The following is a 26,421-nucleotide window of genomic DNA, read 5'->3' as shown; positions in this document are numbered from 1 at the left end:
CCCACTGCTGGAGCCCTGGGGCTCTGGCGGTGATTTAAAGAGCCTGGGGCTCCCCACAGCAGCCAGAGCCCTGGGCCCTTTACATTGCCGCCAGAGCCCTGGGGCTCCCACCCACCACTGCTACCCCAGGGCTCTGGCAGCAGGTCTCTGGTGGCGATTTAAAGGGTCCGGGGCTCCAGCCACCACTACCGCAGGAGAGCCCCAGGCCATATAAATTGCCGGCCTGGGGAAGCTGTCCCCTGCCGGTACGGTTGGCTGTGTACCGGACCATACTGGCTTACTTTCACCTCTGTGGATGTTACAAATAATCAGTCGTCCTTGGGAGTGCGTGTGGTCTAATGGATAGGGTGTTGGCCTTGGAGTTAAGAGTTGTGGATGCCATTCCCAGCTCTTCCAGTGACCTTGGGCAAGCCACTTCCCCCCTCTGTGCCTCTGTATCCTCTCCCATCTTTTTCCTCATTTTGATTGTAATATTTTGAGGACAGAAATTCTCTCTTACTATTTGTCTGTTTGCTCTTTGGGGCTGGGACTTTCATTTATTGTATGTTTGTACTGCTCCTAACACAATGGTGTTCAACCTGATTGACAACTCTAGGTGATACTACAGTATAAACTTAAATAATAAAATAATAATGGGACCCTAATCCCAAATGGAACCCCTGGATGCTTCTTTACATCAAATAATAATGCTGCTGCCTCTTGTATAACTGCTCATTCTGCTGCTCATAATTTGGTTATTAAATTATGGCACTTTCAGCATGCCACTGGGAAGCTAGGTACATCCAACATGGGTCTCTAATTCTGAAAATCAGATGCCACATCAGTAAAAAAGCAAATTGAATACTTTATTCCAAAATTTAACAATTTTCCAATGCATTTTAGCACCCAGTATCTCCTGACTGCATAAGCAGAGCATAATATATGCTGTGTGCTACATAAATAGTGTCTAAATATTTCATGGTAGTATGCTGGATGAGTGAGTGTGTGTTTGTTTAAAGCAGATGTTTACAATCCAGTGTCAGTGATCACTAGATTTTAGTAATTTTAAAATGGATCAAACACCCTTTTTTGTTTACTCCTTCCTATAACTCTCGTATTTATGGTTTAGCACAGTGCTTCTCAAACTATTGTACTGGTGATTCCTTTCACAAAGCAAGCCTCTAAGTGTGACCCCCTCCCCCATAAATGAAAAATGCTTGTTTATATATTTTACACCATTATAAATGCTGGAGGCAAAGTGGGGTTTGGGGTGGAGGCTGACAGCTTGTGACACCCCATGTAATAACTTTGCAACCCCCTGAAGGGTCCCGACTCCCAGTTTGAGAACCCCTGGATTAGCATGTCCTAAAAGCAACCCAAACTACGCAACCTGGACTTTTTTTGTACCTTTCCATTTTAAGTAGTACATTCAAGAGGTAACATTTAAAAACAAAGATTTATTTTCACCTTTTTATACACAAATATGAGCAGAGTCTGTACAAATATACTAGAGGACTTCGAAAATTAACAAATATACATGACCCACAACAGGGCCGGTGCAAGGTTGTTTCACGCCCTAGGCGAAACTTCCACCATGCACCCGCCCGCCCCCCCCGACCCTGGAGCCCTGCTGCAGCTCCCTGGCCCCCCCCCAAGGCACCCCCACTGCAGCAGCACCCCGCCCCCCTGCCCTGAGGCGCCCCCCCCCAGCAGCTCCCCCCGGCCCCCTTCCTTCCTCCCCTCGGTGCCCCCCCTGCGGCAGCTCCCCTTGCCTCCCTCAGCCCTCTCCCCTGGGCGCCCGCCCCGCGGCAGCTCCCCTCGCCCCCCCCCCCAGCACCCCCCCTGCGGCAGGTCCCCTCAGCACCCTCCCTCCCTCGGCCTGGGGAGCTGCGTGCGGCAACTCCCCGCTGTGCGGCAACTCCCCGCCCCAGCTCACCTCTGCTCTGCCTCCTCCCGGAGCACGCCGCCGCCGCCACTTCTCCCGCCTCCCAGGCTTGCGGTGCCAATCAGCTGTTTGGCGCGCAAGCTGGGGAGGGAGAGAAGCAGAGCGGTGCGGCGTGCTCAGGGGAGGGGGAGGAGGCGGAGCAGAGATGAGCTGGGGCGGGGAGCGGTTCCCCTGCGCGCCGTCTCCCCCCCCCCCCCATTACTTGCTGCAGGCGGCCCTCCCCGCGCTCCCCTTCCCCAGCTCACCTCCGCTCCACCGCCTTCCCGGAGCACGCTTTTGGCCACTTGGCACCCTAGGTGACCGCCTAGTTCGCCTAGTGGTTGCACCGGCCCTGACCCACAAACCTAACACTAACTATTGTGGGTTCTCTCAAAAGATTTAACAATAAATCCTCTTGGTACCTGTCAGGGTTCCCTCCCCACTCTGCGCTCTGGGGTACAGATGTGGGGACCCACATGAAAGATCCCCAAAGCTTATTTCTACCAGCTTAGGTTAAAAACTTCCTCAAGGCACAAATCCTTCCCTGTCCTTGGATGAGTACTGCTGCCACCACCAAGTGAGTTAGACAAAGATTCAGGAAAAGGACCACTTGGAGTTCCTGTCTCTTCCCCCCAAGTCCCTTCACTGCCTTTCCTGGGGAGGCTTGAGAATAATCTACTAACCAGATAGGTAAACAAGGTGAGCACAGACTAGACCCTTGGGTTTTTAGGACACTTAAAAACCAGTCAAATTATTTTTCTTTATAATAAAGTTCTGTTTTTTAAGAAAGTAAAAGAAACACCTCTGTAAAATCAGGATGGAAGGTAATTTTACGGGGTAATAAGGTTTAAAACATAGGGGATTCCCCTCTAGGCAAAACTTCAAAGTTACAAAAAACAGGGATAAACCTCCCTCTTAGCACAGGGAAAATTCACAAGCTAAAACAAAAACTAATCAAACGCATTTCCTTCCTATTACTTACAATTTGTAATCTTAGATGCTTAGTTCAGATATGGGTTTAGGAGATGTATTTTCCCTGCCCTGGTTCCTCGCTGACCCGGAGAGAACACAAAGAAACACAAAACAAAAACCTTCCCCCATAGATTTGAAAGTATCTTCTCCCCTTATTGGTCCTTTTGGTCAGGTGCTAACCAGGTTATCTGAGCTTCTTAACCCTTTACAGGTAAAGGAGGGATTTTATGCTACCCTTAGCTGTATGTTTATGACAATACCTATATCAGTTTGCTTTCTTTGTGCATGCAGTAGCGTGGACCAAGTCAATGGACTCCTCTGGAGTAAGATCTTTCCCAGTTTTCCTCCTTTGGGCTGTAAAGGGAAGCTTTATTCTTCTCTGGTTCAAGTTCAAAACACAGCTAACTCTTTTTTTCTTCACTAGCTCATTCCCATTTGAGTTACCTTTCCTGAAAGGAAACTGTAAGCATAGTGTGCTCCTAAAGGAACATATGTGATGTTTCTAATCCTTTGGAAACCAGAACAGTCACTTCATCCAATTATGTAACTGCCTAGTTGGCATGTTTGATTCGCTGATGTTTTCAAGCCACCTCTTCACTACCTTATTGTTTATCAGGAAAAAATAGTATTCTCTGTATTTAACAAAACATTCATGTTAACAAAGTGAAATTTCAGTGTGGTGTGTTGTCTGGTACCTACTGCAAGACATCCTGCGCCTGCCTGCATTATTCCTGGCATTTGAACATTTTCATCTTAAAGTGGCATATGACTGTCCATCACATTACTGATATTTTTTTTGTGGGGCCTGGGGGAAAAACATGGGGAATTTTTGTGTGGTTTTTGTATTATTGTATTTATTTTTATTTGTGTTTTAGTTAAATCACAGGGTATCCAAAAATTGTCCTTGTATGTTTACTTGACTGAGTTGGGAACTAACACTGGTACCCAATGTCTTGTTTGATTTTCCTTTCCAGTACATAGCACCTGTATAAAGTCTTAAACTTGAGAATATTTAAAAATGGCTTCTTTTTAAAGGGATGTTGCCATGTGGATTATGCCTGAAGTTTACATTTTCTAAAAATGTAGAGAAATTTATACTATGTGGTTATTTTAAAAAAAAAAAAAACCCAAACCCTAAATACTATAAAGCAAAATAGTTATTTGCATTTAAATTATTCCTCTGCAGTTTGACCATACAAACCTTGCAGCATTTGCCCCTGTATAATTATGGCCCAAGCTACGTGAAATGCAGAAATAAACAGCAATAATTGTAAGAAGTAAATTTGATTTTTAAAAATAGTAATTGGACCAGAGAGTATGGAAGTGAGTGTAGAGCCCACTGGTTAGGGCACTCACGTGGAAACAGAGACCCAGGTTCCAGTCCCCCTGCTCCATTGAGTATTTAATTATTTTTATGCAGTGAAACAGCTTCAACAGGAGGGAGTGAGAGAGCTCTACCCCAGAATACTCCATACCCCAATGGTTAGGACACTCTCCTAAGAGGTGAGACACCCCAGTTCAAATCCCTTCTCCACATCAGGCAGAGGGAGGAATTGAACTTAGGTTGCCCATATCCTGGGTGAGTGCTCTAACCACTGAGATAAAAGTTATAAGTCAGGGGCACTTCCTCTTCTGCCCCCACTCCCTTTTGTGTGGGATTTGATGTGCTCTGAGCATGCCTACCATATCAGTCCCCTCTGACAAGATAAACGGCGGAAAGCCTATTTTGAGAATCCGCTGGGGCTGAGGTGCAAGATAGTTGCCCAAGTGCCTAGACTGAGGCAGTTGTGCTCACAGGCAGAAACTTAGGCACCCAGGATTCTTTCATGGTGAAAATTTAGGTGCCTTCTGACTTTAGGCACCTACAGAGCTAGGCAGCAGCTGAGCAGAAACTTGGGGGATCTCAGTAGCACATAAATGTTGGATTGAGGTGCCTACCTTGTCAGTTAGGTGCCTCAGTTCTTTTGTGGACCTAGCCTTTAGTCCCTTTGTCCTTTTTGCTGTACAATACTAATAAGCAGGATTGTCTTTCTTTCAACTAGTTTTGAAGTTTAAAACCCATTTATTTTTTTCTTTGTCTTTGCTTCAGGATATAAATGTGTTTCAGGTTATAAATGTAACTTTTACCCACTTCCCTACCTCTTCCAAAATATGGATTTGAAATCCTCCGCTGGAAGACAAGGAAAACAGTCCCTATTTCTTATGCATAGTGAAGGAGGAGCAGTAGATCCGATCAGTTGTGTGAACAGTTTTGCTATAATGCTGTATAAGTCCTGGGATAAGCACATCAGAACCAATTGTTTAGGTAAAAGTGTGTGTTTTTGGCTGCCTAGCTATATTACGTTTACAGCTGTTGCTAATGTGTGTGCAAAATACATGGAGTTTTTTGTTCTCTTGTGTAGACTGTTGTACAGGTATTAATGGATACTCATACTACAAGTTTGAACCAGAGGTTGTGTGGATGAATGAAAACACTGTGTGTGTGTACATTTAATGCCTTACCAGTAATGAGGACTCATGATATACTGTTTTTCAGCATTCATGACTTTGGCCATTGTTCTGCTGCACATTTTTTGGGGCATTGTATTTTTTGATGCTTGTGAAAAGAAGAAGTGGTGGGCACTGGCACTCGTCATCCTGAGCCATTTGCTGGTATCAGGTCTGGTGAGTTCACCTGTCATTATATATTCTTAAAGCCTGCTAGATTAATGTGAGGGGAGGGGAAGAATGGAATAAATTTCTGATTAGGGTTGATGATCATGGCTTTAACAATCAAACGAAAATGCTAATTATTTGTAGGGTGAAAGCCAAACAAGTATTTTCACTCAAGCAATTGTTTGTCTGATTCTTAATATGCAATAATTTTCTAGTCGGGATAAATTTGTCCTTTGCATTATTTGCCTACCCCATTGTTTTTAAGTAGTCTTTCGTAAGCATTTTCGGTACAAAATAGTCTGGGGCCACAAGATACGCAGTGGCTAACTGTTGAAATGCAGCAACATCTGCAATGAAGAGCTGCAGTTAGGGCGCTGCCAAATGCAGAATTTTGGCCAAGATACTTGGCAAACTCTCAACATATTAAAAATAGTCCCTCTAGCTTGTTAGTATCCATGCAGAGCAGGCAGCCTGGATTTCTAAGATCTCATCTGATTAAAAGAACTTTGGATTGTTAATTTAATTGTTGCTGTTCAACTGAACTATGATTTTTCTTTTCCTTTTGCAGACTTTCCTGAATCCGCAGTACGAAGGCAGCCTAGTGCCATCTTACATTATCATGATGCTTATGGGTACCTGGGCTTTCTTCACTGCTGGTGGCTCCCTTAGAAATCTGAAACTGTGTCTGATGTGCAGAGACAAGGACTTCCTTCTAGCCAACCAGCGCCCCAGATAACCTCTAAGCATCTGGATTTTACCCATCCATCTCTACATGTTTAGTGAAAGCACAACTGGTGCCTGCTTGACCTTCCTTGAATGCTAAGTTGAGATATTTATGTATTCCTGTGTAACTTGGCTTCTTTCAGCAGCTGTCCGAACTGCATATGTGAGTGAAATCTCCTTAAGAGTACCCAGAAATTAGACAATTTACATATTAGCTGCTGCTTTATGCACTAAGTTTGGGCTGAGTTAATAGAACAAATGAACAAATATAAAACATGGATAGACTAGATTTAAAACTAAAAGGCTGTCTGCTAACTTCAGTTGTGAACTACACATCCACTTTGCTATGGAATTAATAAAGATAACATTTTATTGTGCCACACTGAACTTCTAGATGCAATAATGAAAAAACACAGTTTTCCTATTGTGTTTTAGCCAAAGTTAAGATGTTTCCTTTTTTAAAAAGTTATAATATTTAATAGTTAGGATTTCTGAATTGTTAAAATATGTTTTAGAGCATAGTGCAATAATTTCTCTGTGTAAATATTAGAAATAAATATTCCTTCAGGACTACATTGTATGTATAGCAGAGATGAGACACAAAGGACCATAACTTTTTCTGACTCCTGAATTAATTTTGAAATGCACTCAGGGTATGTCTACACTACAAAATTAGGTCGATTTTATTTAAGTCAACACTGAGCCTCTGATTTAAGCAAGTTGATTCTGCATGCCGCACTATGCACATTGTATCAGCGGAGCGCATTCTCACTAGCAGGGCTTGTATCGACTCACGGAGCGCTGCATTGTGGGTAGCTATCCCACAGTGCATGGAGCCGAGTGGAATGTTGGGTTGGACTTGGGCAATGCTTCATGGGACCAAAACATTCACGCGGGTGGTTATGGGAACATGGTATTAGCCTCCCATGATGCACTTACCTCTCTCCCTCCCTGAAATCAACAGCAAACAAACCAAGCCTTTTTTTCCTAAACCTGGATTACCCACACAGACGCCATAGCATGGCAAGCATGGACCCCGCTCAGCTGTACACTGTTGTTGTGAGTATTACAAACACCTCACACCTTATCCTGCAGTATTTGCTAAGCAGGAGCTGCCATACAGAATAATGTGATGCCATGCAAGCAGCCCTGCTGGAAGCCATGGAGCAGAGCAATTGCAGATGCTGGCGACAGTTGTGTATCACCTTGACACAGTGGAGTGCTGCTTCTGGGCCCAGGAAACAAGCACTGACTGGTGGGACCACATAGTTATGCAGCTATGGGATGATGAGCAGTGGCTGCAGAACTTTTGAATGCGCAAGGCCACTTTCATGGAACTGTGCGAAAAGCTTTCATCAGCGCTGAAGTGCAGCGGTACTAAAATGAGAGCTGCTCTGACAGTTGAGAAGCGATTGGCGATAGCTCTGTGGAAGCTTGCAACATCAGACTGCTACCGGTCAGTGGAAAATCAATTTGGAGTGGGTAAATCTACCGTGGGGTCTGTTGTGATCCAAGTTGCCAGGGCAATCAATAGACTTCTGCTAAGAAGTGTAGTGACTCTGGGAAATGTGCAGGACATAGTGGATGGTTTTGCCACAATGGGGTTCCCTAACTGCGGTGGGGCAATAGACAGAATGCATTTCCCTATCTTGGCACCAGACCACCTTGCCAAAGAGTACATAAATCAAAAGGGGAACTTCTCAATGGTGTTGCAAGTGCTGGTGGATCACAGGGGCCATTTCACTGACATCAATGTGGGATGGTAGGGAAAGATGCATGACACGTGCATCTTTAGGAACTCCGGTCTGTTCAGAAAGCTGCAAGCAGGGACTTTCTTTCCAGACTGCAAAATAACCGTTGGTGATGTTAAAATGCCAGTCGTGATCCTGAGAGACCCAGCCTACCCCTTGCTCCCAAGGCTCATGAAGCCGTACACAGGCAGCCTGGACAGCAGTAAGGAGTGGTTCAACCATAGGCTGAGCAAGTGCAGAATGGTGGTAGAATGTGTCTTTGGACGTTTAAAAGCCCGCTGGCATAGGTTGCTTACTAGGTTAGACCTCAGTGAAAGCAATATCCCCATTGTTGTTGCTGTGTGCTCCGTAATATCTGTGAAACAAAGGGAGAAAAGTTTCCGGCGGAATGGCGGTGGTGGAGGCAGATTGCTTGGCAGCCAGTTTTGAGCAGCCAGACACCAGGACAATAAGAAGAGCACATCGAGGCACACTGCATCTCCAAGAGGCTTTGAAAACTAGTTTCATCGATGACCCACAGTAATGTGACACTTATGTGTGATGTTACTTACCTAGCTGTCCCATTCATTGCATGTACTCCCCTGTAAACTACAACCGTGCTAACCGCTGTGTGCTGAATGAGTAAAGAGCCTTTTCTCCTCAATCCATTGATTTTTATTATGCTCACAAACACTGAGAGACAGCAAAGAAAAGTAAGATAACCTGGGGCAAAAGGGCTGATAACACGGGGCTGGGGGGAAAAACAAGGACAGCTTGCTTACAATTGCACTGCAGTAACCATCAAAAGTGTGGGAATGGGCGCCTTCTGGTCCTTGTACCTTCCCCTGGAGTTGAGTGCAAGGGATACCGGACTTCCTTTCCCTCCGCCCCTCCCCTCCCCCACCCCGCATCCTAGGACGTCTGGAGAGGAGGATGTGGAACTTGGCGACGATGGCAGCAGGTTCACCAGAGGCTGCAGCAGGACTCTAGTGTCCAGCTGCCTTTCTTGAACCTCAGCCAGACGCCTCAAGGTTTCTGTTTGCTCCCTCATAATCGGCACCATCTCATCTTGCCTGTCACGCTCATCTTCCCTGCCTGCTCTTCTGTCCTTGTGGTCGTTGTGCAGGCTCTCCAACAGTGCAATCCTCCATGTGCTGAGCTCTGTCTTGTCACTCTCAGAGGCATTAACTCATTGAACATGTCCTCCCAAGTCTTCTTTTTCTGCCTTCTAATTTGGGAAAGTCTGTGTGTGGAGGATGCGCTTATGGACAAGGTTTCAGCTACAAAGAATACAAAGCACGAGGGTAGCACTGACAGTGCATACATTGTTTCTGGTGCAAGGTTAAATCTTTTTATAAAAGAAACACCCCCTCAATGCACTTCCCTGCAAGTCACAACTTAAGGAGAATCGCTGGTTACTGCAAGAGTCGGTTTGCTGCTACAGCCATGGTGAGTAAGGCCACAAGGCATGGGTGAGAGGTCTTGTGCTGCAGCTTTTGTTAAGACATACTTGGAATCAATGGTTGGAACCTCAGCACAGCGCCCTTTCCCATAGCAACCTGGATGGTGCTTGAGGACAGGCACGAGTGTAAAGACCCACAAATAGTTTGATTGTTACAAAAGCGGCACTGGGTTGGGGTGGAAGTGAGACAAACAGGAAGGGTCGCACTCCTCCCCTTTTTAAATGCTGGCTGTAATACACGGTGATCCCTTCCAAGCACACAACAGGGCACTCATGGGAAAGTGTGGTTGTGTGACCCAGAATTCACCAAATGGGGCAGATTACTTATCGAATTGCTTGCAGTTTAAGGGCTAGCATTTAAAACCTCCTAGGTGATCATAAGCGATATCCCTTTCCTGAGGGTAACAAAAGCGGAAAGGGAGCAGATGCTGCAAGCGCTGGGTACAGACCTGGTCCTTATGCTGCAATGCTGTGTGCCACAATGATGCCAGAAGAGTTAATACCTGAGTGACGCGGGAAAGTGTCCTACCGTGGTGGAGGTATCCACGGAGCGTTTTGGGGTAGTGGTGGGGTTGCCACCTAGAATCGCACGCAGCTCATCATCAAAGCCGCATGTCTATGGCTCAGAACCAGAGCGACTGTTCATCTCCCTTGTCTTCTGGTACGCTTGCCGAAGCTCCTTTATTTTCATGCGGCACTGCTGTGTGTCCCTGGTATAGCCCTTCTTCCCCATGCCTGTGCGATTTTTGGCATAGATGTTAGCATTTCTTCTGCTGGTTCGAAGCGCCGCCTGCACAGACTCTTCTCCCCAGACAGCAATAAGATCCACTGCCTCCTGTGTGCTCCATGCTGGAGCGCGTTTGTGGCCTCGAGCATCCATTGTCAGCTGTGCTGGCTAGCTCTCCATGCTGATCAAACAGGAAATGAAAATTCAAAAGTTCCCGGGACTTTACTAGTGGGGCGGTTGTTTCCTGTGTACTGGCTGAAGTGTGGTGGAGTTGAAAGTGCTCTCCAGAGCAGTCACAGCGGAGCACTGTGGGACACCACCTGGAGGCCACAGCACAGTGTCTGAACTATCCCCATGTCGACACGTGGATGTCGACTGAAGCGCTACGCCTCTCGCAGAGGTGGAGTACAGAAGTTGACTTTACAAGCCCTTTAGGTCAGCAGAAGGGACTCGGTAGTGTAGACACATACATTATTAACTCGACCTAATGCAGCATATGTCGACCTAGCTTTGTAGTGTAGATGGGCATTAGTCTTGAAAGGTATGTTGTGCCTTTATGCTGCTAGATTTCTGAAGACAAGGTAAAAAGTTTAACAAATCCAATACACATACTGTTTAATATAGCTGTCCTTTTGAGGCTTTTTGTTATAAGGCTACCAGTTGAAACTAAGTTACAGTACATTGCCTCTCATCTCTGTTATATAAACTCTGAGGGGATACCCTGGAATTAGTTCTCACTGAAGAAAACCACATAGCTGCTATTTTAATAAACTTCTTCCAGAGTGGTTAAAAGTTTTACGTAAACCATGAAGTAAAGCAGGAGTAAGGCACCTCAAATCGATACTCATTTTTTTTACATGAAATGAATGCTGCTGAGTCTGTTTCCCACATGTATATCTACTGTATCATTACAGTATAATATAAAATGGTTAACATAAATGGGAATGGGTTAGACTCTACATTCAGACCTGGGTCTAATAAGGTGTTTGCAGTAATGATTTTTTTAGCATAAGTATCGCAAAAGCAACATTTCAGTATATACTGGGTTCCTTTGGTTTACTTGGTTTAAAACAAACAAAATATGTAGTGAATTAAGATTTATCTGCAGTTTTGTGAGTTTAATTTATTTATCATTTATTCCTCTCTGAATTATATTTTGATAGTCTGAAATGTAAGCATGTTAAAGTGACAAACTAGTACATCCTTGTAGGGCACCAAGACACACAGTGGCAAGCAGCTTGAATAGCTGTAATAACTGGTGTGCTATGTCAGCACAATACATTTGTGATACTAGGGGCACTTTGACTCAGGATCCTATAGCACAGTAGATTAGTAATATGGTAAGATTTTATCACAGTAATGAAATATTTTTGTTTTATTTGAGGGTAGGTTTTATTTTTGCTATTATATTTATATATGTGTAAACATATATTAACTTTGGACTCGAGCAGTTAAAATGTCTCTTTGTTAACTGTAAAGTGTTGTGCCATTTAACAATACTGAACTACAAAGTCATGTTGATCTTAAAATGTAATACTGTGACAGCACTCTTATTTAAGCATCGGCATTTATCAAAGAGAAATAAAAAGGAGATTTGATTTGCCTTTGGTCCTATTTTATTTCCTCACTTGCAACCTTTAATTGGCAGAACAACTGTGAAACTGTTATGTGTTAATTGTTAATGTGTCAGTAGAGAGAATGAATGATCCAGAAGAGAAATGGGGGAATAATTGGTATAGGATTGGTGCTAGTTTTGTGGGCGTTTTTTTTTTGTTTTGTTTTTAATTAGTGTGTCAGATTTTTTACAGTACAACAAAATTATGATAAGTATAACGCATGAGAATTGGACGGCACTGGGATCAATACAAATATCGAAAGGAGGAGAGGAGATAACTTGATAAGTTTTGAGTGTCACACCTAAACTTGGTAAAAGTATCACACTCATTTTAGACTAAATTAAACTGGCTTTTTGGAAACCTAGTGGTGATTGTTTGGTTACTGAAAATTGTTAGCAATGGTGACTCATATTAAGGCTTTAGAAAACTTTATATATGTTAATGTAATGCTGCATTGTTACATATTTACATTTGGTCTGCACCTCAGGTTGAGTGTTGCATATATTTTAATTGTCTGTTTTCCATTTGGGTTTTGGAGGGCTCAGATGCATGAGCAGTACAATATATCCAGAGTTTCTCTGCTCATCTAAGACTATTATCTTTGCAGAAGAATCCAGGCAACTCCTAGGAAGGCTGCTACGTGCAAACTAGAAATATTGGGTGGGATCCACAAAGGTACTTACGTGCCTAAGTCTGGGATTTAGGCACCTAAATCCTGGTTTGGCTCCACTGCAATCCACAAAATTCCTGCCAAACTCTGTAGTCACCTAAACTTGGTGCCTAAGTTTTCAGGGTGAAAGTTTCCTAGATGCCTATGTTTCCTCCTCGGGCATCTGGATGCATAGAGGGAGGAGCACTGCATATGCCCTATCTCCCTGCCTGAGCTCCAAAGAGATTTACAAAGCAAGGGAAGATAGGCATTGAGCAGCCAAGGGCTAGTCTACACTGGCAACGTTAAAGTGCTGCTGTGGCAGCGCTTTAACATGGCTTGTGTGGTCCCGGCACAGCGCTGGGAGTGAGGTCTCCCAGCGCTCTAAAAAACCCACCTCCACGAGGGGCGTAGCTCCCAGCGCTGGTGCACTGTCTACACTGGCGCTTTACAGCGCTGAAACTTGCTGTGCTCAGGGGGGTGTTTTTTCACACCCCTGAGTGAGAAAGTTGCAGTGCTGTAAAGTGCCAGTGTAGACAAGCCCTTAGTCACATGCATGGCCCAATTCGGTAGGGTGTTCAGAGTTCCATTCAAAATCCAGTGATGGTGTCACTGCTGCATACCTTATGACTATTAGGTCAGTGGTTAGAGTACTTGCCTGGGTAGTGAGAGACCCAGGTTCAATTCCCCTTCTTATGCAGAGGGAGAAAGGATTTGAACTGGAGTATCCCACATCTCAGGAGAGGCGCTCTAAGCACTTAGTTATGGGATATTCTAATGTGGAACACTTCAGTCTTTTCTGTTGAAGTTGTTCCACTTTGTATAAATAATGAAAGAGTGATTGGAGCAGAGGGACTGGACCTGGGGTCCGTCACTTCCCAGGTGGGTGCCTTAACCTCAGGACTTCAGTCAGTCTCTCTCTCTCTGGCTCAATGACTGTTCCACTGTGGATAAAAACTTTAAAATGATTGGCTAGCTTAGGCAGCTCCCTACCTAGCGTACTGGTTTTTGTGGATTGCATTCTTTGGCGCCCGTCTCTTCCTGTTTTGTTTAGAAACTAATGTGGAAAACCTATATTCTGAGTTGACAGTCTTTAATTTAGCTTTTACATAACACTTTCCTTTCTGTAGATCTTAGTGGCCTACAAAGGAAGGTCATTATAATATCCCTTTTGAACAGATGGGCAAACTGCAGCGATCATCCCAGGATCACACAATGAGTTGGTGGTAGAGACAGGAATAGAATCCAGGTTTCAGTTTCTTAGTACAATACCCTGTTCGCTGGACACACTGCCTGTATCTTCCATCGAGCCTGTTTTCTCAAGAATAGGACAAACACCTGGTAGAGATTTTTAATTTAATTACTTAGACTCAGTTGTCAGCAGATATTTTTTCAGATCCACCCAAAACAATACAGCAGTGCTAATGCTTACATGATTTCATTAGCGTTCAAGACGCCAGAGAATATTTTAAACACTAGGTGGTTGCTCGTGGAGATTCTGGGATATTAGCCTATCTTACCAAGTGGTTGAAGTCATGTTTGTAGCTAAACTGTAATAATTAATTAGCAGCAGTCTCAGGGGGCCTTGTTTAGTAGCTCCTCATTCTAAATTCCCTAGCTATAGTTCTGTCTGGCTAGCGCTAGTGGGCTCACCCCATCATACGCGCAAATACTTAATTGCCGTCTCTGTTACGCTTTCAGGTAGAAAATTGTACTTTGGCTGCACAACCTGGTTTCTTGGTCCATTTAGGATTTTACCAGTGATTGTGGTGACTCAGCAAGGGTAAAGGAGGTGGTTAGCACAGTCTAAGTCTTGAGACAGATGGGAGTATGGGAAGGAAAGCTGTGAGGCAGGGTGTGAGCTTGGTGGACCACACAAGTTGTTTTGCTTAGGCTTTGGAAAACTTGGGGCCAAGGCTATAATTAAGCAGCACTGTCATTTGCTATCAAGGGCCATACATACTTCCGTAATTCAGGGAAGTGAAGGAGGCACTGGAATTTGAATTGTTTTGTGTTTTTGTTTTTAAATGTCAGCTGTAGAAAGTGAGTTGGAGAACTAAGAAACTTTTTCAAACAGTTTATAATTCATCCAGGATCAACTGCATGTAGATGACCTTCAATAGAATTTCTCAACCTGTGTTTGCACTAGAAATCATCCAGATTCTGTTTGTGTGGTTAATGAAGTTAATATTTGAAAATGAATGAATTAGTAGAAGTACCTACACCAGTAATGGACTTAATTTGGTACATTGTGTGGTTATTTGCTGCAGCACATCATATCACGTATTTAAATGTCACTTCCCTTATTTTGCTAGTATCAACATTTATGTAAGTAAGAAAACATTTATTTGTATAAATTAGTACAAATTCTGAGACTGATCAAGATTCCAAAGAGCTAAATAGGATTTAAATGTTTTATAAAAGGAGCTGGGGAGTGGGGGTTGAAGGGGAGTGATCTAAATGATATTTTCAACTTGTGTGGGCATCAAAGGATAAGTCTGTTGGCTAGAACTTGATTAGCTACGTGGCCTTCTTTGGAACTGTGTGCTCAAGAAAAGGAATTATAAAGTGTAAACAGGAGGAAATCTGTCTTCCACATACTAAATCAGTGTATTCACTGTAATTCAAGTAACATGCATGGGATGCCGCTGTAGAGCTCAAGAACAAACAGTTATGGATTCCCTCTTTATCATCGTGATAGTGGATGAATGCACTTAATGTCTCCAGATGATATTGCCATGGTAGAGTGTCTACATCACTTACTCACTATCTAATTCAGAAGCCATGTGCGAGAAGAAGTGCTATGGAGTAAGTTTCCTCCTGCTCCATTTTATACTTAAAATTACCGTCCACTTTCTGCTCATTCTTAAAAGGAAAAGTTTTATTCATAATTTTAATATTCATATGCATATCACCAAATATTTAATTACATGCAATACACGTGTTAATCTGGTTGTATATTGGCCACTATCCTTAAGGTTTCCATTCTATTTTAACCCTTACATTTGCTCCTTTTTAAGTGTCAGATAAAATGCAGCAACTCTCTGGTTTTAGATTTCTATCATAGTGCTCCATGAGAGAATTGATCATCATAACTAGGGTGAACAGATGTCCCATTTTTAAAGGGACCATCCCGTATTTAGGCCCTCCTGCACGTCTCGACTTTTTTTTAAAAATGGGCAAACTGACCCGTATTTTCTGTCTTCCCCGCCATGCCCCAGTACTGGCGGGTCCTGCTTCTAGCCGGATCCCTGCTTGCCAGCTGCCTGCCCACCAGCGGCGGGAGGAGGAGGGGTACAGTGGCTGCCAATGGGGGTGGGTGTGCAAGACTGGTGGTGGGGCGAAGATGCAGCGCATGGGGCCAGCCACTCCCCCTGCTGGTCTGTCAGTGCAGCCCACGTTGCATGCCTGCTCTTGGCCAGCAGGGCCCCAACCCTGTCCCATTTCCAGCTGGTACTGGCTGCGCACGGTGAGCTGTGGTGGCTGGTGAGTGTGGGCAGGCGCCAGGTAGTGGCCAGTTACATGTCGCCTGTGCTGCCCACCCATTGGCCTTTTATGTGTTCCCCCTCTCTGTCCTCTCCCTGCTTCGCCCCTGCAGCCCCGCTGCTCCTCCATATCCCTCCCCGGTGGGGCGTGTCCCACTCCCAGCTCTGTGCGGAGAACCACTGGGCTGCACGCTCAGCTCACCAGCAGCCTGGCCGGCAGGCTCCTTCCTTTCCCTACTGCCTCTGGCTGGGCCAGCATCCTGGGAAAGCCCAGGGCACTGGCCAGGAGGAGCCGAGTCCTGCAGGTGCCAAAGCATCACAAAGTGCTGGCACAGGGAAGCCTCCCCACCCCACAGCTAAGCTCTGGAGTAGTGGGGGCAGGGAAGCGATTTCCAGCCTGTTCATGCCCCGAATCTTCAGTTCCACAGCAGCCCTAGGGCAGGGGCTTAGCACCCTCTTCACCTGCCTCCATGGGCCCTGTCTCAGGGAGTGCGGGGCTGCTCCGTCCCCTAGGCACCCTCCCCTGCCGAGCCACCTCTCTGGCTGGGTTCGCTGAAGCCCCTGCTGTCAGGTTCCCTGGGCCCTGGAGCACAATGAATATCCAACTACGCAGGATTTCTTTTTAACGGGTTAGTCAACTTGATGTTAATTTGAATGTTTGTACTGCATAGTTCTGATTGTTTGCCGTTGAGCTCGCTTGAATATGAGTAATTTTACCAGGTGTCCCGTATTCAGCATAGGGAAATATGGTCACCCTAATCATATCATCTTATGAAATGCCCATGGACCAAATATTTACTTGTCTGGATTTGTTCCACACTCCTTTCATCCAGTTTTCCCGATGGTCTGTTACACAGTTGCTTGCGGCATCAGTTGCACTGGATTCAGTTTTAATGTTTGGTGATCATCATCTAGGATGCCAATGACTTGGTCACCGCTCAGTATAATTTAGGATTTTATTGTTAAAGTGAATTAGAAGCGTCTCTTCTCAGAGTTTGGATACAAAGTCTTTTGTCTATCAGTTAACCTTTGTGGAATACAAGCCTCGATGTCGTAAAAGTGTTTTAGGCTCTCTCCATACTGCAAAATTAACCGAATTTATGCAACATGTTCTTTTCACACATTTTTTGTTGACATCCTATTTACTTGAGAATATATTTGGATTGGTTTTAGGGCCGGTAGCTCTAGTGTCTATGCACGCTTTATATTGCCCTAAAATTTCTAATAAGTAATTTTTTTCTTCATACATTATCCATCGACTATATGCTTTCCTCATTTACAGTTTGGCTTTTTCCTTGTATTTTATCCATCTTCTAAATTTCTGTTATGCGGTCAATTCATCTGAACTGAAAACTTTGGGTTTAATCTTCATCACCAATTGCTTTGTAAGTGGAAGTATTGGACAAATAAACGTTTAGAGAGATAAATATTCATTTCAGTATTTAAAATCCTAAGCGCATATATATAGCTACTGAGGGAAACCTGTTGTTTATTTTTTAAAAACAACAGCTTCAGGAGGTGATTCATAGTAATTATTTTGCCTTTTATATTTGCTGATTTGTTAGAAGCCTGTAAATATTTTGACTCCAGAGAAATTAGATGATTAAACTTAATTGGAAAATGATGTGGTGTGGGTGAATGTTTATTGCTGAGCTGAGCCCTTCGGCATTAATTGGAGCTGAAGCTTTAGATGTAGTAACTCAAATGAGCTTCAGTTAGCTATTACTTGTTTTTACTCTCTAAGGCCATGTCTATATGTACAGCGCTGCAGCGAGGCAGCTGTACCAATACAGCGATGCCACTGCAGCGCATCTGGTGAAGACATTCTGTGCCGACGAGGGAGAGCTCTCCCATTAGCATAAAAACCCCACTTCCATGAATGGCAGAAGCTATGTTGGCAGGAGAAGCTCTCCTGCCGACGTAGCAGTGTGTATATGAGCGTCAATGCCAGCGTTTATTTACACCCTGAGCAATATAAATTATGCCAACATAAGCTGTAGTGTAGACATCGTCTAAGTCAGTGATACAGAGGCTTCAGTGGTTCACAAGCCAAATTAGCTATCAGCATTACCCAAAAGAGCCACAGTAGTGTGAATTCATTGTTTCATTTACTATAGTACTAGTCATTTTTAAATAGTATGGTGGGGAAATATTTATTGTGTGTGTGTGTATATAATATATATTCTCACAGCAAATAAGTTAATAACTTAGTGCAAGTTGATAACTTAATTGGTTAATAGCATAGTAAAAGTATCCTGATTGGTTGTTAATTAAATCACACAGTGTTTTAATATCATGTGCAGCAGAGAGACTCATTAATGAGCCACTTGTGGTTCGTGAGCCGCAGTCTGAGTATCACTGGTCTAAGTAGTTACTCCTGGGGGAATTCTGTGCCTGGCAGGGGGCGCAGAATTCATACCTTCCACAGATTTCTTGGCTCCCTTGCAGAAAAATGGGGGAGCAAAGAAATCTGTGGGAAACACATGCCCTTTTGCGGCAGCCCGGGCACATCTGCTGGGAGCAGGCAGCAGCAGAGAGCAGATCACCTGAGGGGGGGTGGGAGAGACTAGGCATGCATGGGTCCATGGAGAGACATTAAGGGGGTGAGGCTGGGTGCTTGCCTATTTGTGAATGAGTGAGAGAGAGAGATTCACTGTGTCCCTCTCCTCCCTGTTGCTGCATCCTGGGCTTGAGGCATAGGGCTGTGTAAAGCAGGCTCTGTCCCTGAGGCAGAGCAGAAATGTAACAACTAAGCAGGCAAGCTGCTAATGTTCGTTAATTGTTCCCATTCTTAGTCAGTTAAAGCTCCTTTACCTTGCCAGAGTGGTGTAAAGGAGCCTTACTGTAAATGACAGTAATATAATCCTCAACTAGGAAGGCCTATGTGCTTTCTCACTTTTTTTCCTGTGCCAGAGAGGCACAATGGGTTAGATTACAGCTCAGGATCTCTTTTACTTATCCATTTAAAAAAAATCCAGGACAATGATTAGCAAAATTATATGACTTTCTTGTCTGAAAGTCTGAGCAATTTAAAGCAATATTCTACTTTACAGAACACCAAACACCAAAATTAAAAGTAATGAAATTTAAATGCATCTGAAGAAGTGGTTTTTTACCCACGAAAGCTTATGCCCAAATAAATCTGTTAGTCTTTAAGGTGCCACCAGACTCCTTGCAATTTAAATGAAAATGCAGGATTATAACTGGAATGCAGGGTCTTGGTTACCAAGTACAGTATTTGTAACTTAACTTTCATGGAAAAACAACAAGGAGTCTTGGTGGCACTTTAGAGACTAACAAATTTATTTGGGCATAAGCTTTCGTGGGCTAAAACCCACTTCATCAGATGCATGGAGTGGAAAATATAGTAGCAGGTTTATATACACAGTCCATGAAAAGATGGGAGTTGCCTTACCAAGTGTGGGGGGGGGGTCAGTACTAACGAGATAATTCAATTAACAGTAGAATACCAAGGGAGGAAAAATCACTTTTAAAGTGGTAATGAGGGTGGCCCATTTCAAACAGTTGACAAGAAGGTGTGAGTAACAGTAGGGGGAAATGACAAAAACTAATTTCCCCATACCAGTTAATAGGGAAAAGGGGAAGGATGATGATGATACCAGTCAGACTATTAACTGCATAACTTATATCAGTGTGCTCAATTTATAAGTTCAAACATATCATATTCTTCGTAATTATGGTATTACTAACTGTCCTCCTTCCCAGTGCTAATTCTTCAGTTCTATATGCCAACAGTAGCGTACGCTTGAGCTACTCAGAAGGGAAATGGGTCCAAGCTCCAAAGTTCAGATCAGAACTTCCCCAGTGTTCATTGGCGTTCAGATCTGGGATTGTGTTTCAGACCCATCTCCACTATGACTGAGTTCCTGTCTGGCAAGTCATGCATGAGCATTTCAAATTGCTGAGATGTTACCCTAGTGTTACACCTGAAGTTTCAGCAATACAGGTTCCAGAGGGATTCCCTATATATGGAGATTGAGATTATTAGCTTGATTTTGTTCCCACTGAAGTCAATGATAAATCTCCCATTGTCTTCAATGGAAGCAGAGTTAGTCCATGTTGAACACTTTTGAAGATGGATAATGGAAATAATGCTGGAGCCAGTGAAAACTTTGTGTACTCATTTTATGAGATCTGAGATGATAATTCTAATTAAATTCATTTTCTCTTCTAATAATTAAATTGCTAAATTCAGACAGCTAATTCATCAGAGCCATCTACTATGCAATCTAATAATACACGCTGAGTATTAGTCAATACTCATTTCATACAATCAAAATAATCAGCTTCATGATTATAATGGAAAGCAGACTGATTAAAAGTAGTAATTGCATTATCTCCCCACTATTCAGGCATACATTTTAAATAAAATTAGCACAATAAAATGTGAGGAAGGGTTTAGATTATATCTGTGGAAATCACACAAGGGGAGTATCATTTTCATCACCCTTTAGCAATTGACACACGTAACAGGTAATGAGTCTTATATCGCACCTAGCTTAGGAGTCTTTAGCTCAAGTAGTAGAGAGACATATGTGTCTAGCACTGGAGGTTCTAGGTTCAAACACCACTGACTGCTCAAGAGGCTCTCGTTATAGCTATGCTAGCCTCTTCCCCCTAATATTTCCCACTGTTGCAGCTCCACCAATGGCTGTGCTAGCACGGAAGACTGTCCACTGCAATTAGCAACTATCGTCTCAACCATGTGGTTAAAATGCCACTGGCTGACCTACACTAGCAGGTCTAGGAGACACACTGGCACCTGGTCTACGCTAAAGCGCCCACTGTTGGAGAAGCACCTAGTTTGATTTTTTTTTAGCAGGGAAGTGGATATAGGCAATCCCATACAGTAGTGATAACCGATTAATGAATATCTTTAGACTTCAGTGTTTTGTGGGAAATGTGGCATGAATAGCCGATAAAGCTCAAGTTTATGATTGATTAATTAATATATTTAAAAGACCCAACATGCAGCCAACATGAATTTCTCAAGGTCCCTTCCTGCCCTGCATTTCTAAGGTTCTATGAACATAGTATAGTGAGATATTTGGCCCTCAAGTCTAGCCAGAATACTGGCTGATTACTGGCTCTTGTGCAAATAGACAAGCATTTGATTAGATTGCTTGTTCCAGGTAATTTAGGACAAACTTTAGCAGGTGTGAAGTTTTTGGTCCTTTCTTCAGGTCCGTGACATTTTGTAATATTTGACACAAAAACAAAAAAGTTCTCAGTGACTGCTTTTCATGCTTGAGAGAAAACTGGTTTGGTTCAGGTGGGCAAGGACTACCACAGAGTGTTTTGGCTGCTTTGTTTTAAAGGTGCATCCAACGCTTATAACTGGCTGGAGACAGGAAACATGTTGCCCAAGGCAAACTTCTCTCGATGCCATGAATGAAAAGAGAGTTCTGTGGCAGAGTAGGAATTCATACTTTAGAGGTGTTGTCATCCTCTTTGTCAATGGCTGGCTTGTAGATGACTCTTCTGTTGTCTTCTCGTTCCTTTTTGCAACTATAACAAAATAATTATATTAGCAAAGTGAAATTGTAAAAGCATCCATGACTATTTAAAACACGTTATTTTTCAGGGTATGGGGTAATTCTTTCAGTACTAGTGCACTTTGCACCACTCACTGGGGCCAGTACTTAAAAATATGTAGGGATAACAGTTTATGCATCGTACAAAGCTAGTGTTCATTACAAGGAAAAACTTTGAGTTGGCAAAGGGGAAATAAGCAACCTTGGTCTCTCCTCCAGAACTAACGCAGACTGATTGCTATAAAAACCAAGTGCTCTCAATATATATCATATAGGACTCCGTCCCTTAATTGACATAACCCTTCCTGTGGTAGGGATTTATTCTAAAACTCCACTCTCTTCTAGTCTGACTTCCTTTCCAACTGCATATGCACAGTAGCAGATTCAGAGAGCAGCTAAAAGCAGGTAAATTTTAAGCAACAGAAATGGGATCAGGGAAAGAACAAATAGAAGGAGGTGAGAGATGGGGGAGAGCACATCATCTAGCCAGCTGTCCACCCCAGAAAGGTAGGAGCTCATTCCCTAGCCTCTGCTCCCTGGAGCTATCCAGGACCGAAAGCATTTCAGTCCACTCTCCATAGATGCATGCTACAAGACTTTTCCTCATTTCTGAACTCCTTATCTTTGGGGCTGTCATAAATATAAAGGGAAGGGTAAACAACTTTTAAATCCCTCCTGGCCAGAGGAAAAACCCTTTCACCTGTAAAGGGTTAAGAAGCTAGGATAACCTTGCTGGCACCTGACAAAAATGACCAATGAGGAGACAAGATACTTTCAAAGCTGGGGGTTGGGGGGGGTGGAGAAGCAAAGGTTCTCTCTGTCTGTGTGATGCTTTTGCTGGGAACAGAAAAGGAATGGAGTCTTAGAACTTAGTAAGCAATCTAGCTAGATATGCGTTTAGATTCCGTTTTGTTTAAATGGCTGATAAAATAAGCTGTGCTGAATGGAATGTATATTCCTGTTTTTGTGTCTTTTTGTAACTTAAGGTTTTGCCTAGAGGGATTCTCTGTCTTGAATCTGATTACCCTGTAAGGTATTTACCATCCTGATTTTACAGAGGTGATTCTTTTACTTTTTCTTTACTTAAATTTCTCTTTTAAGAACCTGATTGCTTTTTCATTGTTCTTAAGATCCAAGGGTTTGGGTCTGTGTTCACCTATGCAAATTGGTGAGGATTTTTATCAAGCCTTCCCCAGGAAAGGGGGTGTAGGGTTTGGGAGGATTTTGGGGGGAAAGATGTTTCCAAGCAGGCTCTTTCCCTGTTATATATTTGTTAGACGCTTGGTGGTGGCAGCAATAAAGTCCAAGGGCAAAAGGTAAAATAGTTTGTACCTTGGGGAAGTTTTAACCTAAGCTGGTAAAAATAAGCTTAGGGGGTTTTTCATGCAGGTCCCACATCTGTACCGTAGAGTTCAGAGTGGGGAAGGAACCTTGACAGGGGGTTTAATGTGAGCATTGCTGAGGTATTTTGGCAAAAAACTGAGCACCTCTGTAGGGGTTAGGGTAGAGGGACAGGTACATTGGGACAAAAGTCATCTCCGGTACACCAGCTTGAGTTCATATTTATTCTCTGTTTTCTATGAAATGGGTTTCATCTGCTTAGGTCCACTAGTCATAGAGGGGAATCAACATATTTACCGTGTTTAAACAAACAAAGGTGGGACAGCAAAATCTCTTACCTCTTCTTCCTAAGCAGCCAAAAGGCTACTGCAAGCATGATGATAACTCCAAGAACACTGGCTAACACAACTGAAAGTACAACACCTAGGAAAAGGAGGAAAATGCACAGGTTTGTTTTCTTTCTTTCTTTATTTCATGTACAAAGTTACTTAAGGAAGTAAAATGGCAAACTTATTCCTTTACTAGGTAGACTTCTCAAAAGATGCAAATCTGAAGACCCCATCCTGAAATCGGATCCACACAGGCATACGTCTATATTCACCCAGAACCCCAAGGAGCACTCAATTGGCACAGGAGTCATGGAGCAGCTTATAGGATCGGGGTTCTTTATGCCTGCTGTCAGTTAACATCTCTGTTCAGTACAGGCAAAATTCAAGAATCAGACCCAAATGAGAGAGAATGCCAAACTAATTCCTGCTCTCTTTCCATGACCAAAGAACACAGCTGAATGTAGTCCTTGCTGCAGGTGGTGTGTTTTGTAATTGAGAATATTATTTTCAGGTGTTGCTACAAAGGTTAAAGGAGGTGGAGGATTAAATCATTATATTAATATAACATTTAAAAAGTATCATTAGTTCATGTCTGTAAGCACTTCGGAGATGATGTGTTGGATATCCCTCTCAAGCTTGAGATTCTGCAGATTTGATATTTGTAAATAATTGGGGTGAGTTTAATCATCATCAACAAAGGGTCAAACGCTGGCTTGACATGCATTTCTGCACTCCATGAAAACAGCACAATAATCCCACCTTGTATCCCTTATGCTCAACAAGAGATGGCTGTCTCTATTCTTGCCTCTCTGGAAGTCAGAAAGGCTTCTCTGTAGGCCTGCTGCTATTGGAGTCATGGATGTGCACAATAAGGTTTTGCTCTACTGTGGCTGCCTGATAAAAACACATCCCTATGCACTTCCCCACCATCTCTTCCACCTTCCAAAATGAAGTTTGTTCCTGCTCTTGGCACAAGTGGTTGTAAAAGGCTCTGCATCATGCTGCTCTCAACTGGCATAAAGATGCATATGTTAACAGTGCTCTTGCAGGGTTGTTGGTTTTTTGGTTCATTGTCCTAGTAACCCCAGAGACTGTTCCTGGTGTGAGAACAGCAGGATGTACTGTGGGGTACATATTCGGAATGTCTTTAAAGGAAATGTTGCTTACAAACAGGAGCTAAATTATTTGGTTGTTTGGATGGACTGGGAGACAGGAAACCTAAACTCTGTTCCTGGCTTTGACACTGACTCTGTGTGATTTTTGGGCAAGTCACTTCATGTTCCCTGTTAGATGGTAACAACAATGCTTACACCATTTTGTAAAGCACTTGGAGATTATGGGTAAAAAGTATATTATTTGATTTGTTTTAGGTTAGTTAAATCATGTATTATAATTCAATATAATTTAGTGTTAACCATAGGGCAGGACTTACAGCAAAAAGGTACACTAGATATTGAAAGGTCACTTTAAGACAGAAATGGAAAATGGCATAGAAAGAGAAGCTCAATCAATCTGAATCACAAAGATCACTGTTGTGTATATATGCTGTTAGCAATCCAACAACATACCCGTGCTCAGTCCACCAGGTACTGAATCTTGACAAAATGAAGGGGGCAGGGAGGGAAAAAGTGAAAGGTTAATCACTAAGGTTACACTGGAAATGAGTATTAAAGAAATATAGATCAGGTATTTTCCTCATAACTTTTTGTTTCTTGGTAAAATGGTGCTGCTTGGCTACTAGTCTTGTAGACATTTTTAATGTGTGACTTTTAAGACAGACCCTACAGATTGCCTGTCACTTAAAGCACTGCTATCTGAGAAATTTTAAAGTTAGTATTGCAATTGCTGCTTCCTAGACACCTTAAAATCTTTGCACATTGTTTGGCCAGAACAGAGGTTTGGAGTGGATCACAGACAGACATACTGGAGCGCACCAGTTATTCATTGTCTGACAGTGACTAATTCTGGAAACTTCAAGAAAAAGGCATAAACTCCTACTATATACAATTGTATGCTACCGCTAATCATCTGATCTTCTGAAGCATGAGACAGTAGGAAGTGCACTGGTCTGACTTCGAGTTCCTTTGTCCTATTATAGCACAGCATCAGAAGTAGCTAAGGAGGCAGAATGGCCTATGATGGCAAGAATTACCTGTGTTCAGCATAACATCAAAGAAATCTGACCTGTCACAGGAAATTGAAACCTGAGCTAATCTCTCCCAACCCTCAAGTAAGAGGAGAGGGAATGCTGAGGATTAAGACTCAATATTCCCTCAATTGGTGGCTGGCAGAGTTGCATCTCATGTCTCAGTTTCCTGTATAGTAATGAGCCAGGTCCTCGAAAGACACCCACACACACTCCAAAAGAGAGGGAAGTCAGGATTCCTAACACTGAAGTAAAGGAAACATCAAAGTTTTTCCTTCTCTTTACCTCTTTATTATATAAAAATACAATAAAATGCACAAATTACTTCTCTTTAACAGTTTAGTAATTTTTTAAAAGGCACGTTTGCTCTGCAGGGCACAGATTAAAACTCTAGAACAATTACTTTGTTGCCGAATAGTGAGGGGTGGCAATATGTGCAAAACTTGGACAGTTACTTCCTGACATTTGAGTAAAACAGCTTGTATAGTAGACCTCTGTTTGCAGGCATTTGACTTGTTTTCTTCATTGTATTATATATACAGCTAGCACTGTCTTAGATCTATCTGTGAGAGGTTGGTTTTAGTATTTATGATGGTCTGGTAAACTTACTGGTCACTACTTGTCTATTTTGGGTAAAGCGGGCTTTGTAATACTGGAGTATTTGTAATCATAATTGCAGTGTATTGGGATATTGCTCTTCTGTAACATTAGCCTGTGAAAGTGCTAATGGTGACATGGTCAAGGGAATAGTATAAAATCCTCATTCTACCCCAAACTCAAAGGCAGCAGCGAAATTGAGTGTCGTTGGATAGACTGTTGCACTATATATTCCAACATAGATAGGCTTACATGTCTTGTTTAATTTCCACCTACTTAATTGAGGCTTGAACTAAAAATTTGATACATTGGTGAACCTCAGCAAATGTGGGATAAGGTTGTTTATATGACTAGGAAGCTTGGCCTTTATTCTTCCCCAGCAACTTCCCTCTCTGCCCATCACAAGCCTCTTTAGGAAGGGATTGCTGCATGACAGGAAGGGCTTAGAATAAGCACTGATTTACCAATTTATTCAGTCCACCCGTGCCAGTAAAGGTTTCCCTTACAGCATATCTGCTAGAGTTTATTCCA

At 43.0% G+C, this 26,421-nt stretch overlaps 2 protein-coding genes across 7 annotated transcripts in view; one reads left to right on the top strand and one right to left on the bottom strand.

Moving 5' to 3' along the window:
• APH1B (aph-1B gamma-secretase subunit) overlaps positions 1 to 26,421 on the top strand; it is a 111,438-nt gene that overhangs the window by 15,724 nt on the left and 69,293 nt on the right. Inside the window, exons 5-6 of one of the 2 annotated variants that reach the window (XM_048866643.2) lie at positions 5,412 to 5,539; positions 6,099 to 6,635. The exons of the other annotated variant lie outside the window; for it this stretch is intronic. Coding sequence (XP_048722600.2) covers positions 5,412 to 5,539; positions 6,099 to 6,266 — 296 coding nt within the window. The 3' untranslated portion in view covers positions 6,267 to 6,635. Of the gene's footprint in view, positions 1 to 5,411; positions 5,540 to 6,098; positions 6,636 to 26,421 lie in introns of those variants that run through there. 2 annotated transcript variants of the gene reach the window in all.
• CA12 (carbonic anhydrase 12) overlaps positions 15,301 to 26,421 on the bottom strand; it is a 47,100-nt gene continuing 35,979 nt past the window's right edge. For all 5 annotated transcript variants that reach the window (XM_075132999.1, XM_075133002.1, XM_075133004.1 and 2 more), the window contains 2 exons: positions 23,157 to 23,241; positions 15,301 to 21,451 (listed from right to left, as the gene is read on the bottom strand). In XM_075132999.1, coding sequence (XP_074989100.1) covers positions 21,367 to 21,451; positions 23,157 to 23,241 — 170 coding nt within the window. In that variant the 3' untranslated portion in view covers positions 15,301 to 21,366. The remainder of the gene's footprint in view (positions 21,452 to 23,156; positions 23,242 to 26,421) is intronic.

Source organism: Caretta caretta, chromosome 10, assembly GCF_965140235.1.
Source record: "Caretta caretta isolate rCarCar2 chromosome 10, rCarCar1.hap1, whole genome shotgun sequence".
NCBI classification, from domain to species: Eukaryota; Metazoa; Chordata; order Testudines; family Cheloniidae; genus Caretta; species Caretta caretta.
Note: the sequence above shows the minus strand (reverse complement) of the source record. Positions and strands in the feature narration are given on the sequence as shown.